Source organism: Alligator mississippiensis, chromosome 1 (assembly GCF_030867095.1).
Source record: "Alligator mississippiensis isolate rAllMis1 chromosome 1, rAllMis1, whole genome shotgun sequence".
Taxonomy (NCBI): domain Eukaryota; kingdom Metazoa; phylum Chordata; order Crocodylia; family Alligatoridae; genus Alligator; species Alligator mississippiensis.
This window is the reverse complement of record NC_081824.1, coordinates 191,407,130-191,433,454: the sequence shown is the minus strand read 5'-3', so window position 1 is coordinate 191,433,454 and position 26,325 is coordinate 191,407,130. Positions and strand designations below refer to the sequence as shown.

Genomic DNA, 26,325 nt, shown 5'->3' with positions numbered 1-26,325 from the left:
TTTGACTTGAGGCACCATCTCATTTTTATGTGTCTTCCCATCTGGAAGTCTATTTTGCTACCATATGGTGAGCACTTGGATGCTTAGATCTTGATCTGTAGGCATGGTTAGTTTTATTTACATTAAATAAGTGTGGATAAATGTATTTTCATGCTTTGTTTTCTTTACCTGTAAAATCAACTATGCATTAAGGATGAGAGGTCATGCAAGCCTCCAAATCTACAAAACCATCATGCTTCTACTTTGTGAAATTTGGGTGGCTGTGTAGCGACCACGGGGAAGTTTATACAGTATGTATGGTAGAGTTCATGTGGCTTGCATGGATCAGCATGAAGTGAAGGCCTGAGGAAAGGACATTGTTATTGGTTCATAGTAGTGTGCATCCGTTGGCTAAAAATTATGGTAATGAAAGTTCAAGGAGTGCAGTAGTAGCTATGGAAAGTCCATCTTTTTTATCTTTGTTTGGCTCTGACCCTTGCAGAATTCCTCCTGTGTAGAGTTTTCCTGTCTTAGGTACTGTGTATATGTGGGACTGTAATACTGTTTAAAAACAAACTGAGCAAGCCAGCTGACTCTAGTTTCTGTTATTAATGGAGGTATTTGTTATTCCTGGCAGAGTATGAAGAGGAGCTTGACAGAGAATTTGAATTGGAGAAAAATGCTCTGTTTTGGGGACTTAAAAAGGTAAGATTGGTGAATATTACTGAATATTTGTTTTTATAATTTTAGTATAAATTCCTGTTCCTTGCAGTTCGTCTGAGATCCTCATTCTGTGAAATGTGATTAGCTTTTACAACTGCAGCAAAACGTTGTATTCAGCAGTGTTCCCTTACTAGGCTGAGTACTTGGCATAGTCTGTGAATTGCTCTGCATCCATTGTTATGAAGCAGTCTCCTCAACAGACTCTCATAGAGCTAAAGCAGCACTTGTAAAGCTTGGGTCCTTTAGTTCCATGAATCTAAGAACACAGAACTCAGAGGGGGAGAGAACTACAAGACTTTTACAGCCACACTGTCTCTGTGTACAAATTAGCACAGTTGAAGACAAAGTTACATTGATTGATAGCAGGTGAAAATCTGGCGATTGAGGGCACTTACACACATGTGGGGAGCCTGCTTCAAAGCGCTCAAAATCCAGTGCGTCAGAACAGACTCAGTTAATTGAGTCTGCTGGAACACAGATTAATGCTCTCTGGCAGCCTCTCATGTCACGTGTGTCAGTGGCACAGTGTGCCTCAGTGCTAAGAAAATGGTGGTGGTTTCCTTTGAACTAAAACACATTCAGCGTGTTTTAGTTCAGAGTGCACCGCTGCCATTTTCTCAGCACGGAGGTGCACTGCGCTGCTGATACATGTATTTCCAACACAGCTCTGGGTGCTTTTAATTAGCATGGCTTGCTAATTAAAAGCTCCCGGTGCTGTGTCAGGGGCACATGTAAAAATGCCCAGTGGTATGAACCCCTACCCTACAACTGTCACAGAAGCCTGAAGACCATATTTTTCACTCGGGTAGATTGCTGACTTCCTTGTCTTCAGGAGGAATTTTACTGTCATCAGTGTACTTTGTACAGATCTTTTGCAGATCTAAATAGTTCCAACTCTTAACAACTCAGATTTGTGCTTGAGTGGAATGGCAGGTTAAAACATGTGGCACTATAACAGGGGTGGGCAATTATTTCGGAGGGCCACTTACCCAGTTTTGGCAAGCTGTTGAGGGCCCCACGCTCCCATGCCTGCTCACTCTCCGTGCCCCCCTCAGCCCCGTGGTACAGGCAGGGGCAGCACTCAGTCCTGACCCTGTGCTCGCCAGCAGGGAAGGAGCTGGTGCTGAGCGTGTGTGTGTGTGTGTGTGTGGAGGAAGTGGCCCCTCCCTCGCCTCATGGCTGGCGCTCCCTGCTGCAGCAGCTCACAGCCCATGCAGGGCTGTCCTGACCAGGCACAGGCAGCCCCATGCGGGCTGTGAGCAGCTGCAGTGTGGAGCACCAGCCACAGGGCAGGGGAGGAGCCACTTTTCCCTGCGCTCAGTGCCAGCTTGTAACCCAACCCTGCTGCCAGCCTGGGTCCCACACCGGTTCTGGGCTTGCCCGTTGGATATGCTGAGACAGCAGCAGCTGCTCGGCGCGTAGGAAAGTGGCCCCCCTGCTTGCTGCGTCAGGCAGTGTTTGCTGCTTCTGCCCATCTGGAGCTCGCACGCTGGGCAGCACTGATGGGCAAGCCCGGAGTTGGCAGAGGGCCCAGACTGGCAGCGGGGGCAGGTTACAAGCTGGTGCTGAGCATGGGGAAAATTAGTGCCTCCCCTGCCCCGTGGCTGGTGCCCCACACTGCAGCCGCTCACAGCCCGCGTAGGGCTGTCTGTGCCTGCTCAGAACAGCCCCGTGCGGGCTGTGAACGGCTCAGCAGGGAGTGTGGGCCACAGGTTGGGGGAGGAGATGCTCTTCTCCCCTGCACTCAGCACCTGCTTGTTTCCTGCCCGTGGTTCTCCCCTACCCTTCCCCCCCACCTGAGTTTCCCATGCCGGTGCAGCCATGAGGAGCCACATGGTCCCAGGCCAGAAGCCCCTGCTGGGGCTTTTGACTGGGGGTGGGGGGCAGTGCCAGGCAGGCCCTGTTGTTGCAGGAGCCTGCCAGGACTTTTCCTGGGTCCTACTGCCCCTGGTTCCTGTAATCTTTGACAGGAACCAAGGACAGATAAATATTAATTTTTAAAATTTTTTTAGGGGCCCTGTGGGCCGGATAGAATGGCCTAGCAGGCCGGATTCGGCCCGCAAGCCATATTTCCCCACCCCTGAACTATAAGAAGGGAGACTTCAATCCTGTACATTTACTCATAAATTCAAATGTCTCCCATAATTGAATGGGGTACATTAAGAATCTCCTTATAAAACCTAAGTAAACGCACTTTGAACACATGTTGGGATCCCTGTGTGTCAGGACAGGGATAGAATCATCCCTTTCATACAGCATATGAAGTACTAGCATAGTCATTCAACAGCTGCAACCAAAGCCCCTGGAATTGAATAATGGACATTGCCTCAACTGTTCCACTCCTGGACAAAGGTTTTAGCTCACAGATGTACACAGTAGTGGACACACTGTTGCCACTCGTTCTTGAACCCTTCTTTGCTGCAGAGAGACCTCTTTTACATCACTGCTTTAATTGTGCAAGGAAGAGGGAATCTTTGTTTAGAAGCAGTGAAGGACATGGAAGGTGGAAACCAGTGAGACATCAAGGCTGATGAGAGAACCAACTTTGACCACTGTTACCTTCCCCCACAAATCCCTCAGTGTCACTTGGAGAACCACCAAATCCAACTTTTTCATTTGGCCTCATAATTTAGGTTCCTGTCCTGCTGGGTTCTTTTTCTGTTTTGTTCTATTTTGTTCTTTTAAAAAACCCTACAGTTTAAAAGTTAATTGTTTCCTGCAGAGCCGCATTCATTGTATGTAGAGTCCTACACATCCATGAATATGTGGGAGGGTTCAGAGTGTAAAAACAAATTCGTGTAGACAGATGTTGCTTATGTTTTGTTTTGTTCTGTGTGGGTTTTATATAAAAGAGGAGAAATACCCTTATCATTATTTTTCTTGCTTCAGGAATTTTTCCCTCTTGCTTTTCATCCTGTCATTTAATGTAGACTTTGGGTGGTTGAAGTTTTTTGGATAGTATTCTCTGAAGGAATTGTTATTTCTTATTTATAATCTTGGCAGAATAATGACTCATTTAAATTGTTCATTTGTGTTAGGCCAAGGTGTTATTTGTAAAATGGAGCAAACACAGAACTCTAGTAAAATAGTTCATTGACAGAACCTTTCTGTGTGTCTACATGCAGATGTTAGGGAAGATAAAGGAGCAAAATTCCGATTCCTTTGGTCATGTAGAAAGTAAAAATGAATCCATTCTAAATATCCGAGGAGAGCACCCAGAAGCTCGTAGGTGTAAAGGTTTTAAGGGTATTTGAGCCTGAGAGGATATTTGAGCCAGAGAGGTTCTTGTTAACATGAAGAGCTTCTGTGTTTACATGCTTCCATCACTTCTGCTCTGTTCCCTTGTGTGGATGTCTCATCTGATGTGCTACACACTTGACCTAGTGCAACAGAGAAAGGGACAGTGACAGTCACTTGTTATCTTCCCACGGCTGCAGTCATAAATTGTAACACGTAAATGCAATTCTCGGAGAAACAGTATAAGGTAATTGATAACTCAATGTGAATTTAACAGTGCATAGAAATAAATCTTTTTCTGGTTTTTAAAGGTCAGCAGCAGTGGCAGGAGACTAATCTACAGTTAGACCACTGTAGGAGTTGAGAGTAGATCAAAAATACTTTTTTCTTAAGGTCAAGAGAAAAAAATGGCCATATTTGCTTTTTGGTAATATGGGTTCAATTTGTTTTATTGATAATTTTGTATTCGTTACTTAAAATTGTTACCATTTGACTAGTGAAAGAGCTGGTATCTTCAATATTGGTCAGAGAGATTTCTGGAGGATTTCCACTATTAGCAAGAATTATACTGTGTGTTTAAATTAGTGTGTTTTTCAGAGAAGAATCTCATGCTCACCAAGTGCTAGTTAATGAATATAAAGCTGGAAGATGGCTGTGTAAAATGTGCTCTTTCAAAATGTTGTGGGGCTCTGTACAGGGGCTGTCTGAAGTAGTAGAGGGGGAGGGAGGGAAAAGAGCACAGCCAACCTTGCTGACCTTTTTATTCCTGGAGACTTGAAGTCAAATCCCAATTTAAGTCACATATTGATATATTATTAGTCACCATTAAGAACAACAATGTACTTGCATTTTAAAGGGGTTATTTTCTCCCCAGTTACCCATTCCCCATGCCTCAAGTGGAAAGTTATGATATTAGGCTAAAGTTCCAGTGACTTGTCAGAGCTTCTGTCTTTTCCCTTTCTCTAGTACCAAACCTTCAGGGAACTTTGTTGTAAATAATAAAGACAGAAAACATTATCAGAGGAGAATGAACTTGTAGCTTTACACTTGACTCTCATTCTGATCTCAGCAAGCCTGCTGGATATGATACAGAAAAACTGTTTACATTAGAAGAAAATGTATAATAATATTTTAAATCTGATTTATGAACAAATAGTTTAGGTTCAGTAATGTGCCTGTTTAGATGCATGTATCTTTTTTATCTTGCTGAAATATCTTAGTCTTTAAGAATGTGTGCTGGACACATTATGAGATGTGATAGTTGAAGTGATTTTCGTAATTTTACTATAAGTAATTGTCAACAGTTGGCTGTTGTACTTCATTTGATAGTTTATGGCAGAACAGAGAACATTACATTTAGTGTCTTTTCTAGTGTGAATGCTGTGAGGGTGTGATTCTAGATTGCTTGTAGTTTTCAAGGTTCAAAACTGGGTCACTTCTAGAGATTGGAATTATTCTTGGATCTCTCAGTTGCTTCAGATTATATTCCATGGATTGTTTGCAGAATTAATTATCACATAGCACAAAATGTTCAGATAGGAAAATGTGTGAGTCTGCCTTCCTTGAAAAGATAATTTCTGGGTGCGTCTACACATGCAATTAATTAGAAGCAATGCACTTTGGAGCATTTTAAGATGGAGCAAACTACTCCCAGGCACATCATCTACACATGTGCCCAGGACAGCAGAAATTTGAGCCAGGGTAAAGTAGTTTACATCAGGGCTGTTGCTCCTGCCCTGCTCGGCCCTGCTCAGCCCCGGGTGATGGGTGGTGGAGGGGGTGGCTAGAGCCTGAAAGTGTGGAGCTATGTGGCTAGGCATCAGGCAGGAGTCTGGCCCCTTGCTGGCTAGGCTGACTGGTTGCAATTTATGTCCACAGTCAGCGTCTTCACATGCATTTAATCATAGTAAACTACCCCAGTCTAAGATAGTACTGTCCCTGATAGTACTTATGGTGGTTTAAATTAATTTACTGTGGCCTAATACTGTCGCACATGTAGATGGTAACACTTTACTCTGTAGCTAATTAGTCTACTCCACAGTAAAGCACATGTGTAGACATAGCATGTAGTATTAACGCTGTAGTATTGACTGTAGTGTTAGTATGGCTTTACTTGACTCTAGCTTACATTCCATGATGGAGAGTAGTGGAAAAAGATTGGAAGAGAAAATTAAGCTCCTGGTTGATTTATGCTTTGTGCTTACAGCATTTGGGCCTTGTCTTTGAAAGCTGTTATTCTGACTTGCTGCAGTACTGCATTTACTTGATTGTAAGATGAAGTTTTTTCTCCCATTCAACATGGGGAAAATCAAGCCTTGTCTTATAATTGCATAGGACTTACCTACAATCAGAAAATGCACGGGGGTGGCGAGGTTAGTGAGGAGGCAGTGCAGGCAGGCACCCAGCATGTCTGGCCAGCAGAGGGTGGTCAGGCTTCCCTCAGCAAGCAGGTTCCTGGCTGGCCTGCAGGGTCACTCCAAGTTGCTCCCTGATAGTGCGCACCAAGTGGCTTCGGCAACCTCTGACCAAAAACTCTGCATGCAGCTCAAAATGACCCAGCATCCCCACAGCATGCAAAGTTTCTGGTTAGCATGTGCTGAGTCTCTCTGAGCTGCTGCTCTAGTGGCAAGTGCCAGAGCAACCTGGCACACAGAAGAGACCCAACCAGGCTGCCATGGTGTGCTGAGTTGCTCCAGCACTTGCTGGGACAGCAGCTCAGAGTGACTGAGCACATGGTAGACAGAAACCCTGCATGATGCCTGGCTGGTCTCTGCTGGGTCATTTCGAGCTGCATGAAGGTTCTTTGGCACCCACTAGCCAGGCAGCAGCTAGGAGCGACCTGAGCGCCTGCTTGCCATTCACCCAGCACACTGTGGGGAGGGGCTGGCCAGGCAAGCAGCAGGGAGGGACCCCACAGAGGCTGGTCAGCATGAAGGGAGGAGGGACCCCAAGGGGCCAACCAGGCACCCTGCCTACTGCAGGGAAGGACCTGACTGCGGTGCCAAGGGATCCAGCGTTCAGCAAGGGACACAGTGACGGGGGACCCAATGCGTGGCGAGGCTGTGGGCAGCAGTAGGGAGGGATCCTAGAGCATTGAGACTCCTAGTAGAGAAAGCAAAGGATTCAGCACATGGTGAAGCTCCCAGCAGTAATAGCAAGGGATCCAACACAAGGCAAAGCACCCAACATGTGGTGGCGAGGAATTTGGCAACAGCAACAAGGGATCTAGCAAGCCCATGCTGATGAGGTATCTACTATCTAGTACATGACAAGGGACCCAGCAATGGTGATGAGGGTTCCAGCATGATTATGTCAATGTAGGATCCAGCATGTGACAAAGGGCTCAGAAGCAGTGATGAGGGACCCAGCATGAGCATTACAATAAGGGATCTAGCACACAGTGAGTCTCCAGGCAGCTATGATAAGGGAACCAGCATATGATGAGGCAAATGGCAGCAAGGCACCCAGTGGAGGGGCAGGTGGCACAGGGGATCCATCTGGTAGCAGGAAAAGCAGCAGATTACAGAGCCTGATCAGCACTGACTGGCCAAAATTAAAAGCCATAGGAACCTATGGTAAATTCTGTGGGGTGAGCGGTGGCAGGGAAACCCCTAATGACAGACCACATAGAAAAAAGAGAAAGTAGTGGTACAGTTGAGAAGATATCAGAAGAAATGAGTTGAAGCTATGCTACAAGCTTAAAATGAAGGTTGTAAATTGTGCTGAGAAAACAACCAACTGTGAGACAGGAAGGAAGTGTTACTGGAACAAATGTGTGTCAGTGGAGACAGTTATAAGGAAAACTCGAGAATGCATAAGTCCACATGGACTTAGGGGTCCAAAACAAGGTCACTTTGCTGAAATTGGTAACCAAGTTTTCAAATATGTTCAAGAAAAGGGAAAGGAAGGCATGCCTATCATCCATAAAGTGCTTTGACTCAAAGCATTAGAAATAGCTAAGGAATTGAAAGTTCCCCTTCAAAAATTCAAAGCATGTAGTGGGTGGTATATCTGAATGATACAACATAGTGGCTCAGGTAGTCCTGAGATGAAGAATATTACTTGGACAAACATTTCCATCAAACCACGGTGAAAAACCTGTTGAATTCCAGTGGTACATTATTGGTCTCTACAGACTTCATGATTACCTGCTGGGGCAGATGGGTAATGCTGATGAGACTCCAGTCTATTTTGACATGCTGAGCAGTGTCACCATCCATGAGAAAGGCACAAAATCCATCACTATGAGAAATATAGTAAATGAAAAGTTGTAAATTACAGTGATGTTAGCAGTAGTGGCAGATGGGAGAAAATTGCCATACTATGTGATTTTGAAATGCAGAACTCTGCCAGAAGAAAAGTTGCTACCAGAAATAGTGGTTAGGTTCCAGGAACAAGAATGGATGTCAAGTGAACTGATGAATGACTGGTTAGATATTAGGTAGAAACGGAGACCTGGGGCACTATAAAGAAAAGAGGAATGTCAATAGTGTTGGATTCATTCAGAGGACATGTAACAAACATCATATGTGAAAGCAAAAATTTGGTCCATGAATTGTGAACTTGTAGTCATAACCTGCCAGTATGATATCTCAATTCTAAGTATTGGATGTTGTTAAATTAGCCCTTCAAGGATCATTTACTGTGTCAGTACTCAGCCTAGCTCTTGGCAAGGAACCATGTACTTACACCTGGTGGGAATATTAAGAAGCCAACCATACCACTGGTTTGCCAATAGAGTCTGACTTCTTTGGAAAGGATGTCTTCAGAATTCATTATTAAAGCCTTTAAGAACTGTGATATATCCAGTGCCATGAATGGAACTGAAAATGATGTTTTATGGGAAGGTGAGGGAGTAGATGAGAACAGGAAAGAGAGTGAGGATGCATGTGAAAGTGACCAGTCCTAACTTGTAGGATCTAAGAAAGGAGTAGCACTCACCAGGTTCTGGACGGAACCTAATGTAGATTAAGTTAAGTTAATGTTTGAATTGAATTGAAGTTATTTTTGAAGTTATGACTTACAGTTATTGCTATACTTTTTGTCAGTAGGTCTGTTTATAAAAATAATGCCAAATTAAAATGTTTCCTGGTGTGGAGTCTCATCATGGGGGAGTGTGTGTGTTAAATTCAGGGTTGTCTTAGAGTTGAGTAAATATGGTATTTTCTGTCTTATGGTCTTTATAATGACAGCTATGTAATTTGTCATCTAGAATTCTGTTAACATCCAGTTTAGTGAATTTTGTATGCAATTTTTGGGCCTGTTTAAAACATGTGTTGCAGATTGTTCACTGTACCGCCTTATGAACTTTTCCTATGAACATTTAATGTTAGCTGAAGGCTTTTTACTGTGAACAGTCCCACTGAAGCTAATTAAATCTATTGAATTCTATTCTAGTAGGTCCATGTGATTGGCCGATGTGATTGTACAGCTGCTGGCAATTATTTTTGAAAACTCATGTCAATTGGGATAGGGCCAGGATGCTTGGAAAAAGGCAAATATAGTGCCCATCTTTAAGAAAGGAAAGAAGTAGGATCCAGGGAACTACAGAATGGTCAGCCTCACCTTAGCCCCTGGAAAAATCATGGAGCATATTCTCAAGTAATCTACTTCTAAGCACTTGGAGAAGGAGAAGGTGATCTGGAACATCCAGCATGGATTCAGAAAGAGGTTGGTCAGGCATGACCTACTGATTGCCTTCAATGATGAGGTGACTGGCTCAGTGGATGCAGCGGACATGATATACCTTGATGTTAGTAAGGCTTTTGATACAGTCTCCCATAACATTCTTGCAAGCAAGCTAAGGAAGTATGGGTTGAATGGTAGATAGAAAACTGGCTGGATCATCAGACTGAAAGGGCAATAAAGAATGGCTCAATGTCTAGTTGGCAGTTGGTATCAAGTGAAGTGTCCCAGGGGTTAGCCCTGGGGCAGGTGTTGTTCAATATCTTCATCAACGACCTGGAAGATGGCATAGAGTGCACCCTCAGCAAGTTTGCAGATGACACCAAACTGGGGCGGGGGGGGGGGGGGGGAGGGGGGCAGTAGTAAATATGCTGGAGGGTAGGGCTAGGATTCAGAGAGACCTCAACAAACTGGATGATTGGACCAAAAGAAATCTCATGAGGTTCAGGAAGGACAAATGCAAAGTCCTGTGTTTAGGATGGAACAATCCCATGCACTGGTACAGACTGGGGACTGATTGGCTAAGCAGGAGCTCTGCTGAAAAGGACCTGGGTGTTACAGCAGATAATAAGCTGAATATGAGCCAACATTGCTCCCCTAGATAGGGGAGTAAGGAGCCAAAAACAAAAAATATAGCCTGCCATTTTTCTTAGTTCATGCATTTTGTAAAATTTAAAAGTTACATTAATTCATGAGGATCTTCAAAATAATCAGAATTAAACTAGCGCTAATATACTCCTGTGCGCTAGTTTGCTATTGTATGTTTTGCGTTGAGTAAGGGCACATCTATCTAGCCCCAGAAATAGTTCAGATTCTGACACAGTTCTGTTCTTTGTTTCTCCTCATGCTCCATGATATAATAATCTTTGTCATTTTTTGTCAGGAGATAGTCGCTTCTTTGGTACCTTGCCCTTGTTGGCTGGTTCATTGAGGGTGGAGCCAAGACTTGAAAATACAAATTTGCATTAGGAACTGCCAATATTTGAAGTCACATTGGGTACAGGCAAATGAAAAAAACTCTATCTCTTGGTAAATGAATGCTAAACCATGGTAATTTAGTAGTTATTTCATTCAGGGGTAAATAGGTCCAGTTCAGCTTTTGCCTAGCATGGAATAGGAGCAGACACACCTAAGATAGTTACTGTGGATGAGGTGATGTGAGATGTCTGTCTCCCAGCCTCCCTTTGAACTTGGCATAATTAGTTCATCTATCCACGTTCAGTACATACTCAGCTAACATGTGCATGGACACCAGTGACTTACTGCTGTGCTGAATCCATTGGCTATACTACCCATTGACACCAAGACTGGTTCAGTGATTGTGACGCTGAGATCCAGTCCCTCCTTGACTGGAAGAGAAGGGCTGATTCTGGCAAGATGAAACCTCATCTCAGCAGAAGAAGGAGACTTATCGACGACTCAGAGCTAAAGCTCAAAGGAGGATCTGGGAAATCAAAAATCACTGATAGCAAGAAAAAGCCAAGGAGATTCAGCTCTGCTGACAAACATGACATGCATAGCTTTTTCCAGGCAATGGAAGTCATGTACAGCCCAGCTTCCAAAGACAATGAATCTATCCAAGCTGGATGAAAAAAGCACTTTGAGGCACTCTTGAACCATGTGTTTACAGTGGTGGATACCATCATTGAGTCTATCCCCCATCCCCCTGATAGGGGATCCCTCACAAACTCTCCTATCCTGGAAGAAGTATGGTGTGCCATCAAGGAAACGAAGAACAACAAGGCTACTGGACCGGGTGGTATACCTGCTGAAATCTGCAAGGCTTGTGGCAAGGAACTGGTACTGAGAGTCCATGAATTTATTTGTCAAATTTGGAACAACACAGAGATCCCTGGGGACCTGAGGAATGCCAGCATTATGACTATCTTCAAGAAAGGGGATAAGTCTCTTCGAACTATCAAAGTATTGCCCTTCTTTCCACAACAGGGAGAATCCTCTCCCACATCCTCCTGAGCTGAGCAATCTTTTACCTCTTACTGAGAAAGTCCTGTCAATATCTCAGTGTGGTTTCATACCATTCTGTGGGCATTTGACATTATCTTTATTGCCTGCCAGGTCCAAGAAGAGTGTTGGGAACAACATCAGGACATATATATGACCTTTACTGACTTTATTAAGGCCTTTGATTCTATCAATTGTGAAGCCTTGTGGAAAGTACTAGCCAGCTTTTATGTCCTGAAAAGTACATCAAGGTCTTGAGACACTTTCATGACCAGATGACTGACCATTCTATGTAGTGGATCAGAGACAGATGCATCTGTCATCCAAACTGGGGTCAAGCAAGGATGCATCATTGCCTCAACTCTGTTCTTCATTTATTTGACAGTCATCCTGGTTCTCATTAAGGACTGCTTTCCTTCTGGAATTGACATTGAGTACTGAGTGGATGGAGGGCTCTTCAATCTGGGTCACTTTTGCTCAAAGACCAAAGTACTCAAAACAATAATCCTTCACCTTCAGGATTCTGATGACTGCCATCCTTGTGCCCACTGAGGAAAACTGCTTTTCACAGATGAGCCTATGAACTGCACTTCATCAGCCTCCTAGGTACAGAAACTCATGGACTCAATATAGAAGTTGGAATTCTGACACATTACAGCATGTTGGACATCTGACTCCCCAGGTACCTATTCACTTTCACCTGTGCTGCTACATCACCCTTCTCCCCCCACCCCAGCCCTGTGCCTCACAACCTGACACCTCCATTTCCATTTTCACTGACTGGTTTTCTTGCCTTCATTGCATGCCAGCCTCTGGCTTCTTTACTATTCCTTCCATCCAGGAACAGTACACACACCAACTGCAGGTGCTTCCTCAGCTTGACAAAGGGTTTTTCAACCCAAAAGCTGGTATCCCAGGTAGCTCAGCTGAGCTTACCTGGAGCCTCAAAACTCCACTGCAACCAGCAAGCCTCAAGCCTGTCAAAGATGTGACAGGTCTGGGCTTTCCCCAGGCAGGACTGTGTGTATGCACATGGTGGCTGGAGGTTATGGCACCTCTTACCCACCTTTCTACCTGAGGGAGATCCTTGGTCCTGGCGTTATGGCGCTTCCTATCTACCTTTCTACCTGAGGGAGATCCTTGGTCCCATGACAAGTCTGGGCTTTCCCCAGCCAGGACTGTGTGCATGTGTGGTGGCTGGATGTTATGGTGCCTCCAACCTGCCTTTCCCCATCCAGGACTGTGTGCATGCATGTGGTGGCTGGAGGTTATGGCACCTCCTACCCGTCTTTCAACCTGAGGGAGATCCTCGGTCCTGGCATTTCCTGGGGCTGCTGTGCTTCTGGCAGTCCCACCAGGCCTCCTGACCCTGGCAGAGAACAGTTTTAGTGATCATGCCCAGGACCTGGGGCCTCCTTCTTTCCCATAGCCCCAATCCATATCTCCAAGTTCATCCTGGCATAGTAGCTCAGCAGGGACATGTTCTTCCCCTGTTGGCTAGTGATGCAGTGAGTGCCGCCTCCAGCTCTGAGAGTGGGGCATTAAATGGTTTAAAAAAAAAATGAAAAAAAGGAAATAGGCACGAACGGAGTGAGGAGGGTGGCACTCAGTCTGTCTGCACCTGGAGCTTGGGGAACTCCAGCAGTGGGAGGTTCACCTTGAGGAACACCAGCTGCTTCACCAAACCAGCATCCAAGGAGGTGCGGTGGGGTGTCACTACATCACCAGCAGTGCTGAACACCCTCTCGCTTGGAACACTGGTCAGTGGACAGGACAGGTGTTCCTGGGCAACCGTGGTGAGATTCAGCCACATCTGGCTGTGGGTTGCCCAGTAGGCCAAGGGGTTGCACAGCAGTGGCTCCATGTCCTCAACGAAATAGGCAGCCACCAAGGCCTGAGCCCTACCTGCCTGATGGTGGGGTCTGGTGCCTCTGGACCCCACTATGAAAGCCATGCCCTTGGCCCACACTGGCAGCACCTGTGGTGGAGGAGTAGACTGGCTGGTGGATAGCATACTGGCATGGGACAGTGGATCCCCCTCTTCCACGTTCCCCTCTCTGTCCTTCTGCCTCTCTGACTCTCTTCACCAGCACCTCCGTCCACTGATCCAGGATTTTGCTGCCGCATATGCTGATGATCTCCTTCACCCTTGGGTCACATGGTGGCCAGCATGTGGACTGTACTGGACCGCAAGGGATCAAGATGTTTCCTGATGCCCTCCCTCAGCAGCCTCACCAGTGCCTGCATGTCTGGTGACAGCCGCTTGCCCCAGCTAGGAACATTGATCCCCTGGAACGTCTCCATTTGGTTCTGAAGTTCCTTCACTACAGGGATCACCTGGCTAAGGAGGGCATCGCCAGCGCTGAGGTGCTCGGTGGCCTCGAGGAAGGGCTTGAAGACTACCAAGATCAGGGAGATGGTATCCCACTCAGTTCTGTTAAGGGGGCCGCTGATCCCAATCTCCCTGAGCAAGGCCATATCATGGATGGCATTCTGTTGCTCCACCAGCCTCTTGAGCATCAGGTAGGTGGAGTTCTATCTAGTCTCTGCATCCTGCATGATTTTATGCTGTGGGATGTTCAGCTCTGCATCTTGCCCCTGTTGATGCTCTAGTGGAAGTAGCCTGCCACCTTCCGGCATTTGGTAATGAGCTTGCTGGTGGTGCTGGCGCCATCACTGGCAGCCCTGTCCCCCTCTAAGATGTCCCTGACAATGAGGTGCAACTTGCGTGCCACACGGTGGATGCCAATAAAGTTGGCATCTCCGATCACCTTGACTATATTGGCCTCACTATCGGTGACCATAAACCCGTGGGTGAGCTCACCCTGCCCAACGAGCCACCCCTGCACCAAGTGGTTCATAGCCCCCATGATCTCTGTTGCCATGTGGGACTCATCCATCACCTTGGCTTGAAGGAGAGCCCACTGATGGCCTGACTGGTTGCACCAGTGCCCTGTGAGGGAGAGGTATGCCTGATCTCCACCCCAGCTGCTCCAGATGTCCGAGGTGAAGTATAAGGCCACCTGTAGACCTGCCTTGCACAGCTCCTCCCTCAGTTACTCCCTGCATGCCTCATACAAGGAGGGCACCACCATCCTGATGAAGGTGGTGCATGCAGACACTTGGTAGGATGTGGCCATGAGTGCCATTAACCTCCTGGACCCTGGCTGCTCAACTAAGGAGAAGGTCTGGCCATCTACAGCAAACATTTCCCCAATGCTCTGAGTGATCTTGCTCACCCTTTCAACGTGCCCCCTTTCTGTCTGCCTTTCCCCCATTGTTCCTGGGTGGCCTGCCTCTGCTTCAGGGGGACAGGGGCTTTGGAGCAAGAGGGGAACTTCTTTTTGGGCATGCTCCCACTGGTGCCAGGCTGAGGAGGAGCAAGGGCAAGGGGGTGGTGCCTGTAGAGATGCATCAGCATCCCTGTGGTGCTCATGTGTTTTGTTCCCTTGCCCCAGCTGGTTTTGGCTCAGCAGTGCAGGCAGATAGCTTATGTGGGATCATCTGCCAGCTCAGAATGATCCCAGACCACATTACCCACTCAATTCTGGGGTGCAGGTACATGTGCGGATGCTGCCTTTTCCCCTTCCCCAGCAGGCAGAGGCACAGCAACAGGAGGAGCGGACTTAGCTGAGCCACTTGCCTCCACAACGTCTACGTCAATCTCCTCTGAAGTGCCTTCTGGGGAAGGAGACCTGGCTGTAGGGGAAACTTGAGGGGTGTGGAGCACAAACTCAGATGATTTACCCTCCTTCCCCAGAATTTCCCTTGCTATGGCAGTCAAATCTAGCTCCAGCTTCAGCTCTTCCTCTGACACTGGAAGGTTCAGCATGGGAAGTGAAATGGGGGTAGAGGAGACTGTCATGCTGGTGCTGCTGCTTGTTGTCACGGTGGTGGTGGTGGGGTTATGGCTGGTGCTTTGGAGGGGATGCAGACTCAGGCACAGGCAGTGGCACTGCTCCCCTCTCCTTGCTGCCTGTAGAACTGGAAGCCTCATGCTTGCTTGTTGTAGGAAAGAGGCTGTGTCTCAGTTTTGGGGAGGGGGGGGCAGGGGATGGACTTACTACACCTCTCCCTCTACCCCATCTTCTGCCCCTCCTTGAAGGCTTGCCAGCTGCCTTTCCAGCATGCTTCATGGTGTGTTTCATAGTGTCTTTGCCTTGGTGTGCTGGAAAATCTGTGTGTTCTTCTGTAATGTAATCTGATTTATGTAATATATGTAGATAAGAGAATTGTATGTATGTGCATTTATGTAATGTAATGTATGTATGTATGTCTTTATGTAATAAATAAAAGATATAAATGTATGTAGTATGTGTTCCTGAATAAATTCTATATTATACTATGCAATATATGCTGTACTTCCCTGCACAGTGAATGGAATGCACACTGAGAAAAAGCAAAGATTTCTTTTTTGGAGGGGAAAAGAATCAAAATAGATTAAAAAAACCAAAAAAGGATTTTTCAGGAGGAATAAATTGAAAGAAATGAATGAATATAATAATAAAATAAAAGCAAAAGGTATTGCATCCCATTTGCTAGGAACAGACTAGCAAGTAGGAAATGAATGATAGCCTTTGTCTGATGCTGCTGAGCTGCTGGAAGACACAGCTCAGTAACTGACCCCAAGGCAGAAAGCAGCTCAGTTCAAACAATGCTGCTTTTTATGCTGTTTTTCCATCCCTCCCCCAGAGCACTAGGATTGGAAGGGACCTCAGGGAAGGATCACAGTCACTGGCCAGCTACACAGTCAATATCAGAGAACTCCTTCCCCCCTCTTCCCCCTCCCTCTCTCTACTTTCTGTTTCCCTTGCAAGCAAGCGCAGCTTCGAAACTTGAAGCATTTAGAAACTTTAGAAATGTTTCGACTGGTCTCATTTCGTTTTGAGGCTTTTGTTTAATTTTGCTTTCACTGTTTTGAGTTTGAAATGAGTTGAAACAGTGTTGAAACGAAACACCCGGTGAAATTTTATACAGCCCTACTAAATATCCCCATGCTGAGATGATTTGTGTGTGCATATCATTTTTATAGTTTGAAATTTCTAAAGACTTTGGTAGGAAGATTAAAGAATTACTGTCAAGTTAAATTAGTTTCCAAGTTTTGGTTTTACAAATACTATCCAATAGAAATAGTTCCTTTGTTTTATATAAAAATTGAAGTTAGCTGGAGTTGATGTCATTCATCATCTCTGAAAATCAAATCCTGTTGCTTTACCAAAATGTTTCTTTCTTATAATTTTATGTGATGTTATAGACATTTGTATTTTATTCAGTCATTTTCCTTTTTTCTAAATGCAAATATATATATTCATCAATTCACTTTATGTTCTAGGATCCCACCGACTTTGAATGGAGTTTCTGGATGGAATGGGGAAAGGGATGTATACTGTGGCTTCTGTTTGGCCATCTAGCGGTATCACAGATATCCAGACTCTTCCTGGAGAAGGTATGAATGCATCTATTTTACAGCAGCACACCTTTTTAAAAAAAAGTTGGAAATTAGGAAAGCAGTCCATTTTTATTACATACTGTTGTAAAGTGTGTTCTGAAGAATGCAGGGTTCTGACAAATTGGATCTAGAAGGTCTAGGTGTTGAACACCGAACGCTTAATTAAGCAAATGAGGGCATTACTCCTCTCAGAATTCAGTACAGGAAAAGGATTTTTAAGGTAGTGGGCAACTCTTAAGTCGGGTGTTTGCTTATAACCCAGTGTTATCCCACCGTAACGGTTAGTACAAATAGACTCCTCAGTTAACTGGTAACCACAAGAATGTATTAATATTAACAGACAACAGCAATAATTACAAAGATTATGTACAATGGAGAGAGCGAACTCCTCCCTTTATCGAAGGAATGGGTGATAGGTTACCATATAAGTAATGGCCCACTGGTCCTGGTCTCTGGTCGAATCCCAAAGTGATCACCAGGGAGCCTTGCTGTACACAGGATACGCACAACTCCAATTGCTCTACAGATACTAAACACTCACAAAACACCCTTAATCTTGCAGTGTCAAACTCACTAGACTCCTCCTTGAGTCGCACATGAACACACCCAAAACCAAAAACACACAAATCACACTTACTCGAACCCCTAGACACCCCTCCCCCCGCCCTCCAGAGTGGAACTCAGGCTCTTTTAAATGTCAAAATGATACCACATTCACAGTCCAATCAAATCTCTAGGGCACATGTCACTCAACCGCTTATCCAGCTGGTGCATCTGTCAGTCAGCGCATTGAAACAAACTTACCATTCTTCACACTTCAGACCAGTCATTGTCCACTTTGCCTCAGGAGATGGTGGTCACCTTTTTGGCATCAACATTTCTGTTACCAGGTCTTCACTGCGCCTGCTTAATGTATGGAATTAGGTCAATCCCTCCTTTAGGGTTGCCAACCCTCCTGGATTGGCTGTGAGTCTACAGGAATTGGCATTGATCTCCCAGTGACTACTGAAAGCAGTCCGGGAGATTTTAATGGGATATTTTAAGAAAATAAATTAATATAATGTATGCATGTAATTCATACAGAAGTTCATTCATTGTTAAAACATAACAGTGTCAACTGATTGAGAATTTCTTTCCTAGTACAATTAATGACATTATGTCATGTTGGAAAAAAAATAAATCTCCTGGAATAGCTTCAGTCAGAGTTGGCAACCTTACCCTCCTTAGAGGTAGAAAGTTCACTGGTTTTTGAACCTTCAGAACCTTCTCTCACTGAGAATGTGCAGGACTTAAACTTCTTAACAGGACATCGCTCTTGGATAGGCCAGGGGATGTAGCAGCTCCATGAACTCTGCATAAGGATAGATGAGGGAATGAATAGTCACCTTTATAGCAATGTGCAGCAGTGGTTCTCAACCTTTTCAAAGTCAGGGCACCCTTTCACCACTTTTTTTAATGTGTCAGTATCCCTGATTGAGAACCACTGATGGTAGGACGTATGTTAGACACACTTTTGGCCACAGAAAGCCAGGAGCTGTAAATGACACGTTAATCAGATAAACTGTTTTAGAAATGCCTTATAGATAGGGACCTATCTAAATCGTGGTGGAAGTGCACTGCGTAGTGGCTTCTTTAATTTTTTTTTCACTGCCCTCCTCTGTCGATCCCCCCCCCCCCCCCCGCGTGCCCTGCTCCTGATTGGCTGAGGGTCCCTGGTGGCCCCACAGCTTGCCGCTGATTGGCTGGGTGGCAAAAACTGTGGTTTTAAATATGCCATGGGTTTGGCTCTTGGGTACTCAGCAGCAAGTGGCAGGGCTGCCAGGGCCCCTTGACCAATCAGTAGGAGGCGGCAAAAACCGCAGCATATTTAAAATTGCAGTTTTTGCCCCCTGGCCAATCAACGGCAAGTGGGGAGGGAGAGGAACTGCCAGGCCCCTCCACCAATCAGGGGTAGAAGGGGAACTGGGCATGTGGTGAAAAGAGCTGGATTAAAGGACCTACACTTCTGCTGCAATTTAGGTAGGTTCCTACTTGTTAGGAGCTCTGTAGTGCTGTTGTAGGCATGATCATCCCGGAATATATGATAAACAGGATTTTGGGTAATATATTTTACTTAACCAGCTATATAGGTCTGATATATGTTAGAAAGCCTTTTGGCTAGAAAGCCATTCCTAGGTCCGGGAAAGAAGCAGATACAGCTGAAGCTGAGCTTTTACTTCCATTTAAAAAAAGGAAGGAGGCAGTAAACCTGAGGAGCAAAGGTAATTACAGGCCAGGTAAAGACCAGTTGAAATAGAGAAACCTAATTATGTAAACGAATAGGACCATTTTAAAGGGAAGAGTCTTGCTATTACCTATGGGGTACAGAGAGTTTAGTAGGAGTAGATTGTAATGAGCCAAAAAAACTGTTGTGTTAAGTCCATGGTTTTTAGCACCCAGTAAAGTTATAAATTTTTTGTTCACAGGCCCATCTTCTGAAGTTATTGCATACATGTTCCTTGAGAATAAGGACTCTGAGGTCAAGGATGAGGTGCTTATTCTGTGAAAAGTGTTCTCCCACTTGTAGTTATTTGTTTCTGCCATTTATCATTTTTCTTTGAGAGTTCATTCTTCAGCATAGTGATTGTTTAGTTTCACTTACATACTTTTCATGGGTACATTTGGTGCATTGATGAGATATCAGATTTTGGGATGGGCATGTGTATGTTGCATAGATTCTGAGCATTTTATTGTGGAATGTATTGATTGTGGTGATGGTAGAGGTATGTTAATAGGTTCTGCATTTATGATTTAGGCAGGGCCTTTTTCTGCTCGGTTTTGTTGATTAGTGAAGTGTATACTTCCGATGATGAATTTGGCAAAGTTCCTGGTTTGAAAACCAGGAATTGTGGGTTTGGGCATATTTTTCTCAAGGTGTGATCCTTTCTATGTTTAGGTTGTAATTTTTTAATGATCCTTTTGCGGGTTCCTGTGTGGGATTGTATATGATCACCAGGGGTGGGTAGTTCATGGGGTTTTTGATTTGTATACCTAGTATCTGCTGAGAGTGTACCTGTTTCTTTCCCAGACCTGAGGAAGGGTATTTGGTTCCTAAAAAATTCACTAGTATCTCTCCTAACTATATATGTGGTCCTGTTAAAGCTATTACCAAAGAAATCTTTCTTAAAGGAGCTTAGCATTTTTATTGGGAAGTAGAGCTACCTGAAAAGTTTGATTATAAATTATTTTCTGTGAAAAATGCAATTCAGTTGAAAGTGAAGACTTTGGGTAAAATTGTTGATTTTGATGAAAAAAATATTTTTCTGCAATAGCATTTTGAAAAAAACCATTTTGCTTTCTGACATGTAGATGTGTAAGCTTCAGTAGTTCACTTTTGTCATTTCAACTTCACAAGCTGTTATAATATCATACTAAGGTAAAAAAAGTGTATTTTTGGTTCTACTTGACATCTCATTTAGATATTTCATTTCAAAATGTTGAAACATTTACCCTTAATCTTTTCTTGTTTGAAATGTTTGGAACATTTTACTTTGCAAACATGTCATTATTTTAATATTTTTGGTCATTGTCATCAGCAGTCTCTTGGCATGAGGATGACAGTCTTCCACTAAATGTGGTCATCAGTAAGTTCATAGAGGACTGAAGAGGTGGATCCAAGTTTCACATGCTGAAATGCAGATGTGGCAAATAATTATGGAAGAAAGGGGTAAATCCTTGTGTTGTTTGATCACATCTGTTTCCCTTTTTCTCACTTGTCTATCTGCCTCCATAGAGGCAAGTTTGCTCAAAATCGTCAATGCCTTTTTATACATCACAGTGTCCTTTTGGATGAGTCAGTGATTGAGTCCTCCAGGTTTTAGCATTAATATTGAATTTCTTCAGATTGGCCTTCAAGGTATATTTGAATCTCTTCTTTTTTCCACCTCTAGAGTAGTGACCGTCAGTGAGTTGGGGATAAAGGACTTATTTTGAGAGCCAGTTGCCAGGCATCCCTGTGACACCTATTGTCCAATGGAGCTGGTTTGTATAGACATGGCATCAATGCTGGTGGTATTTGCTTGAGCCAGGGCACTGACATTCATTCTTCTGTCCTTCCAGGAGAAATGGAGGACTTTCCAAAGACATTGCTGATGGTAATATTCCAAAGCTTTCTGGGGTTTTTGGTGTCAACCAAGTTTGACACCCATACAACAGGGTAGGAATAACAACAGCCTGGTAGATGAGATGTTTTGTTTGTGTCTTGATGTCATAATCATGAAGACATGGTTTTGGAGATGTCCAAAGGCAGCACTGGCAGATTTTATCTGGTGTTGAATATTGTCATCTAAACTTACATTTTGGGAAAGGTGGCTCCGAGGACTGCCCTCTACTTATAATGTGTGGAGGAATAACTGTTTGGTTTGGGGTGGGTTGGTAAAGGACTTTGGTTTTTGTAAGATGACAGTAATTTGAAGCATTGCATATGCTTCACAGAAGCAGTCAAGAGTGACCTAGAGCTCTTCAATTGAGTGGGCACACATGACAGTTGTTAGTATCTTGAAGATCAGTAGTGAAGATATTGATTACTGGGGATATGAAATACAGCTGGTTGATGTTAAAGAGATTCCTGTTCACGTGATACCGGATGCTGACTCCAGATGGAAGCCTATGAGCAATAAGTGTAGAATATCTGCAATAGATGGAAAAGAGTGTTGGTGCAATTGCACATCCTTGCTTGACTCCAGTTCTAATAGTGAAGGAGTGCATTTCCAAGCCCTTGCCTAAGATGGTTGTTAGCATGTCACTGTACTGATTCAGGAAAAAAACAGGTGCTGGTGTACTGATATTTTTCACAAGATGAAAATTCAATGTTTTAAACAGCTCCATCAGGAAGACTTTTTTTTTTTTACCTTCCTGCACCTGTTAAGGTGGGTTTCCTTAGTATTATGAGCCTAAATGCACAGAACTTGGAGGTGAAGGAGGATTATAAAACTATAAAATAACTATGCTATACATAAAAAATAATAATTCTGAAGTCCAACCTCCTATGGTTAAAAATAAGACCTATTGGTAAACTGTTGTCAAGTTCCTGTTTTTAGTTCTGTAGGAACAAGGCATTTCAAACATTATAACCGTCACTATTGCAAGACTGAATATTGACTGCTTTGGGGGTAAATCCACAAAATAAGGGGAAAAAAACAATTTTGTTGTAGATTAATTAGAGGAAAAGAGCTAGATAAAGCTTCTCAGTGATTCTATTGGTTCTAGTGTAGCAAGAAAACTTTTTGCCTCCCCCCCCCCCCCCCCCCCCCCCAAATGTGAAGCTTCTCCATATGGCAAAAGCCCCTTTTGCAGTAGTTGCCCCCTTTTGGGGATGCTCTTTTCTTCCTTCCTCTTTCTATTCTCTATTTCTTTTATTATATTATAATTATTTTTATATAAGGTGTACTTGTAGTGAAAATAGAGCTTGTAGATGCATTTACAAATGTACTTTAAAAGTAAGTTGTACCATGTAACAATGTTAGCAAGGGCAGGAATCTCTGTATGGAGCAGGTCCCTGAATGAATAATGGTTGACTTGTAATGCAGTAGCTAGTCTGGATAAGCAAGTTAACGAGTGGCAATTAACACCTACATACCACAGACTAAGGTGAGGAAAGAATCAATACAGAGCCAGGAACTCCCTGAAACTTCACTGTTAAAGGTATGGAAACCGGTTTGAACTAATCAACTCTGGAAACAGACCCTTGGGGCTGAAATACCCGCTGATCAACCACTTCCAGAGCTCTATTCATCGCGGCAGTGAATCAATCAAAATTCATCAACAGACTCCCGAGACTGCACGTACCTGCGGACGTGACCTCTGGGGCTGACGGCTGCCATCCAGCAGCTACCAAGAGGGATGTCCCTCGAGGTCAATGACCCCTGGATTGGGTAAACCCAAGAATTGTGGAGTCACTAAAGTCTGCCAGAAAGGGATAAAAGGCAGCGAAGAATGACTCCCAATGGTGCCCTCTTTGACCTGACCAGCACCCTGTCTGTCTATCCAGAAGGACCAGCCAGTGACCCCCCTTCTGAAGCAACATCACACTGAAAGAAGCCTTGACTGGCCATCGACAGTAGACTCCAGTACTTGGGGATAGGCATTTCGTGATGCAGGTGCTTAGTGTTCATAGCTAGCTACTGTGAGTGTGTGCGTGAATGCATGTGTGTTTGAGGGGATCAGCACTAAGGTTTATGGTCTGACTTTTGCATCCGTCCAATAAACTAGAATTTTATGATGATCCTGTGAGTTGGTCCTTTGTAGCCAACACTAGTAGTACTCCATCCATCAGAAATTCCAACTCCCCCATCAGTTCAGCGTTTTGGTGTACTCCTCATTAGATTCATACCTCATCCTTAAGCCATTCCAATTCCCCTTCCACCCTAAACCCTCTTGCCTCTTCTCTTTAATATACTTTCTCATTTATGTTGTCATCTTCCTCAAATGAAAGACTGCTCTTCTCTTTGAAATTTAGTCTTCCTTTCAGATCAGCTATTACTCCTGTAAACCTGTTCCCTTTGCCACAGCTCTGCAATGCTGTACTGCTACCTGTGTGGCTGCGGGATCCCTTTCTCCACCTGGATTGGTGTGTATTAGTTTATTCATCTCCCATAGGCCTGGAAGGGCCTTACCCTTTGCTTGCTTGGGGAACGGAGTGAAGCAAGAGCTGTGTTGGTTATTCCCTTGCTGTTTCAAGGGTTAGACCGCAGGAGGGGGAGATACAGTTCAGAGTTCCTGCCTCTGATGCTGTAGTGATTGCCTTCCTCCATCTATTTATTGCCAAAATGAGTGTTGCACAGGTCACTAGTGGCCTTTTGAATTGGAAGCTGTCTTTTTTTTAAGCAGCTAGGGAGGATGGAGCCAGCTGTGATGGCTGAGTGTAGAAGTAGAAGCCAGGCAGCAAAATCTGTGCTTGGCTGTTGCATACTTAAGAAAATGTCCTCTTGGGCTTTCCCTCCCTGATTTGAGTATAATCCTCCTTTCCTTCCCTGTCAATAAAATCACATGGTCAGCAGAGGTAGGCACATATTCCTTGTGGCCCCAGGGTTAGGTCCGTTCGGCGACTGTGGATTTTAAAATTTAACTCAGGGAACCGGTTCTTGAGCAGAGTGCTAGTGAGTGTCAAACAATTTGTTGCATGGCTCTGAAACTCGATGGAATAAAAACACTATGATGTAGGAGTGATAAAATGCTCTACTCCCAGGTGAGTTATGGCCTGAGTTTTTGCAGTGGCCAGAGGAAATGCTACAAGCACACACTGAAGGCATGCCTCAAGAAAACGGATGCCAATATCGAGTTGGGAGGAGCTGGCTGCTAACTGACTCCAGTAGCACTGCTGTCTTAACGAAGTTGCAGCCCATTTCAAGGTAAAGCATCTTGTCCTTGAAGCGGAGAAGAGAGTGCAGAGGAAGAAAAAAGAGTAATCACAGTTTTCATCCTGTGGAAAAACCTGCAACTTCTGCAGACAGATCTGTTGCAGACTCTTCAGTCACCTCGAGACCCATCAATTAGTCATGGCAGAGATCGTCCCCAAATTGAAAGATTGTTGGTGCCGCTGATATAGAAGAGTATATATACAAAAATATTCCCGTATTTTTGCTTTTAATTAAATCCATGTGAGGTGTAGTAGCATTCTAGGTTAATGAGTCCCCTGCAGGTGCTCAGATAAAATACCAGTTTTACACATTCATGCACACGTGCACGCTTGCTCACACAGACATACATACACACACGCACATAGTAAAAGGACATGATCCAGATTACAAAGGCAAAGCAAACATTCATATGTTAGCAAATACTTGAATTAAGGTTGCTTGTACTTTATGGTATTAATTCTGAAATGCTTTTTAATTTAATGCTGTTTTTCCTACAAGGATTTCTACTTTATTCAGCGCGCAGGATGGATGAAGCTTACTTATTTTCTGTTGTTTAATGTGTGGACTGATACCTTATTTATGGCACATGATGCAAACTCTGTTTTGAAGGTTTATTCCTTTCGAGTCATAGCCTCTTTTTCTCTCCACCTGTGTTGCCCAGACCCAGTCTCATTTTTCAGCCAGTGAGTTTGTTTCCCTCATGCTGGCTTCTAGTCCCTTTTGCCAACCTTTGAATGGTTTTTATCCCAATCTGTGCTCTTTCCCGCCCTCTGCATATAAATCAGGAAACTTTCCCTTCACATGGCCTGGGCCCAAGAGCAGGTAATTGAGAGTAGAGGTCAGAGCCTCTCTGTTCAGCTGCCTGGACCCAAACCCAGAATGATCAATAGCAGACCAGCCCTGCAAAAAGGTCTACTCAGCTCTTGCTCTGAGCGGCTCAGCGAATTGTGGAATTTCCAGGGGATTTACTGTTGAAGAAGCTTGAGAAGTCTCAATTGAACATGATTTAACTGCAATTTCTCAAAGATTTACTGCATTTATTCACACTCCAGATGCCCCATGAATAAGATGCACATCTTATTATGGGATGGCAGAATGAAGCAGAAGAGATATCTCCAGAGCCTGACCTGACGTGGCACTGGCACACGCAGAGGATGAATATGCCAGCTACATTGGGCAGGGGCAGAGTGCCTTCATCAGGATCAGTCCCTCCAACCCTCTCTGCTGCAGTCAACAGCTACTAGATTGCCTTCCTCACAGCCACTGCTCATATCCTTCTCAAAGTCTTAATTTGGCAGTGGCTATGAGTGGGTTAAACCTGCAGATCTACAGCAGAGGAGGGTGGAGTGATCCTGATGAGTGGGCTCTTGTCTCTCCTCTGTGTGGCCAGAGGATTTAGCTTAATTTAAAAAGGGGTTAGTTGGTGCCAAGTACAGCCCCTGCTGCCATTCCAATGTCCCACTGCCTCCATCTGGTATTAAAATCATCTTCCTTGTTTAAGAAATGCTTCCCCATTTTGAATGACTACTTCTTGGGGGAAAGGTGTATGTGGTACGTGAGTAAATGTGTTATAATTTGGCCACATTTGGGTGGATTTACAGAGTCATGGCAAAGGGTAATACTTCCTTCACACAAAAGTAAATTCCAGGCCAAATTTCAGTGGTGGTTCTAGAGTGGTTCAAAGAATAGGTTGCTACATTTCTTAAACAGAAAAACCACATCAGGAACAGCTTGGGTTGTGTCACAGGGAGAAACAGAAGGGGGGAACCTCGGGGTCAGGAACTCTCAGAGGGGAGTGAAAGAAAAAGAAAAGATAAAGGGAGATATTTACCTACAGCGGGACCCGGGGCAAAGCCAGAACCTGGGGAGGAACCCGCGCGGCTTCTTAGCCAT

General features: G+C 44.4%; 1 protein-coding gene across 8 annotated transcripts in view; it reads left to right on the top strand.

Moving 5' to 3' along the window:
- The window catches only part of HHAT (hedgehog acyltransferase), a 384,776-nt gene that overhangs the window by 8,206 nt on the left and 350,245 nt on the right, over positions 1–26,325 (top strand). For all 8 annotated transcript variants that reach the window (XR_009457284.1, XR_009457282.1, XR_009457281.1 and 5 more), the window contains exons 3-4: positions 617–684; positions 16,919–17,032. Coding sequence is in view for 3 of the 8 variants with exons in the window: in XM_059718178.1 (XP_059574161.1) it covers positions 617–684; positions 16,919–17,032 (182 nt within the window). In the remaining 5 variants the exon portion in view is untranslated. The remainder of the gene's footprint in view (positions 1–616; positions 685–16,918; positions 17,033–26,325) is intronic.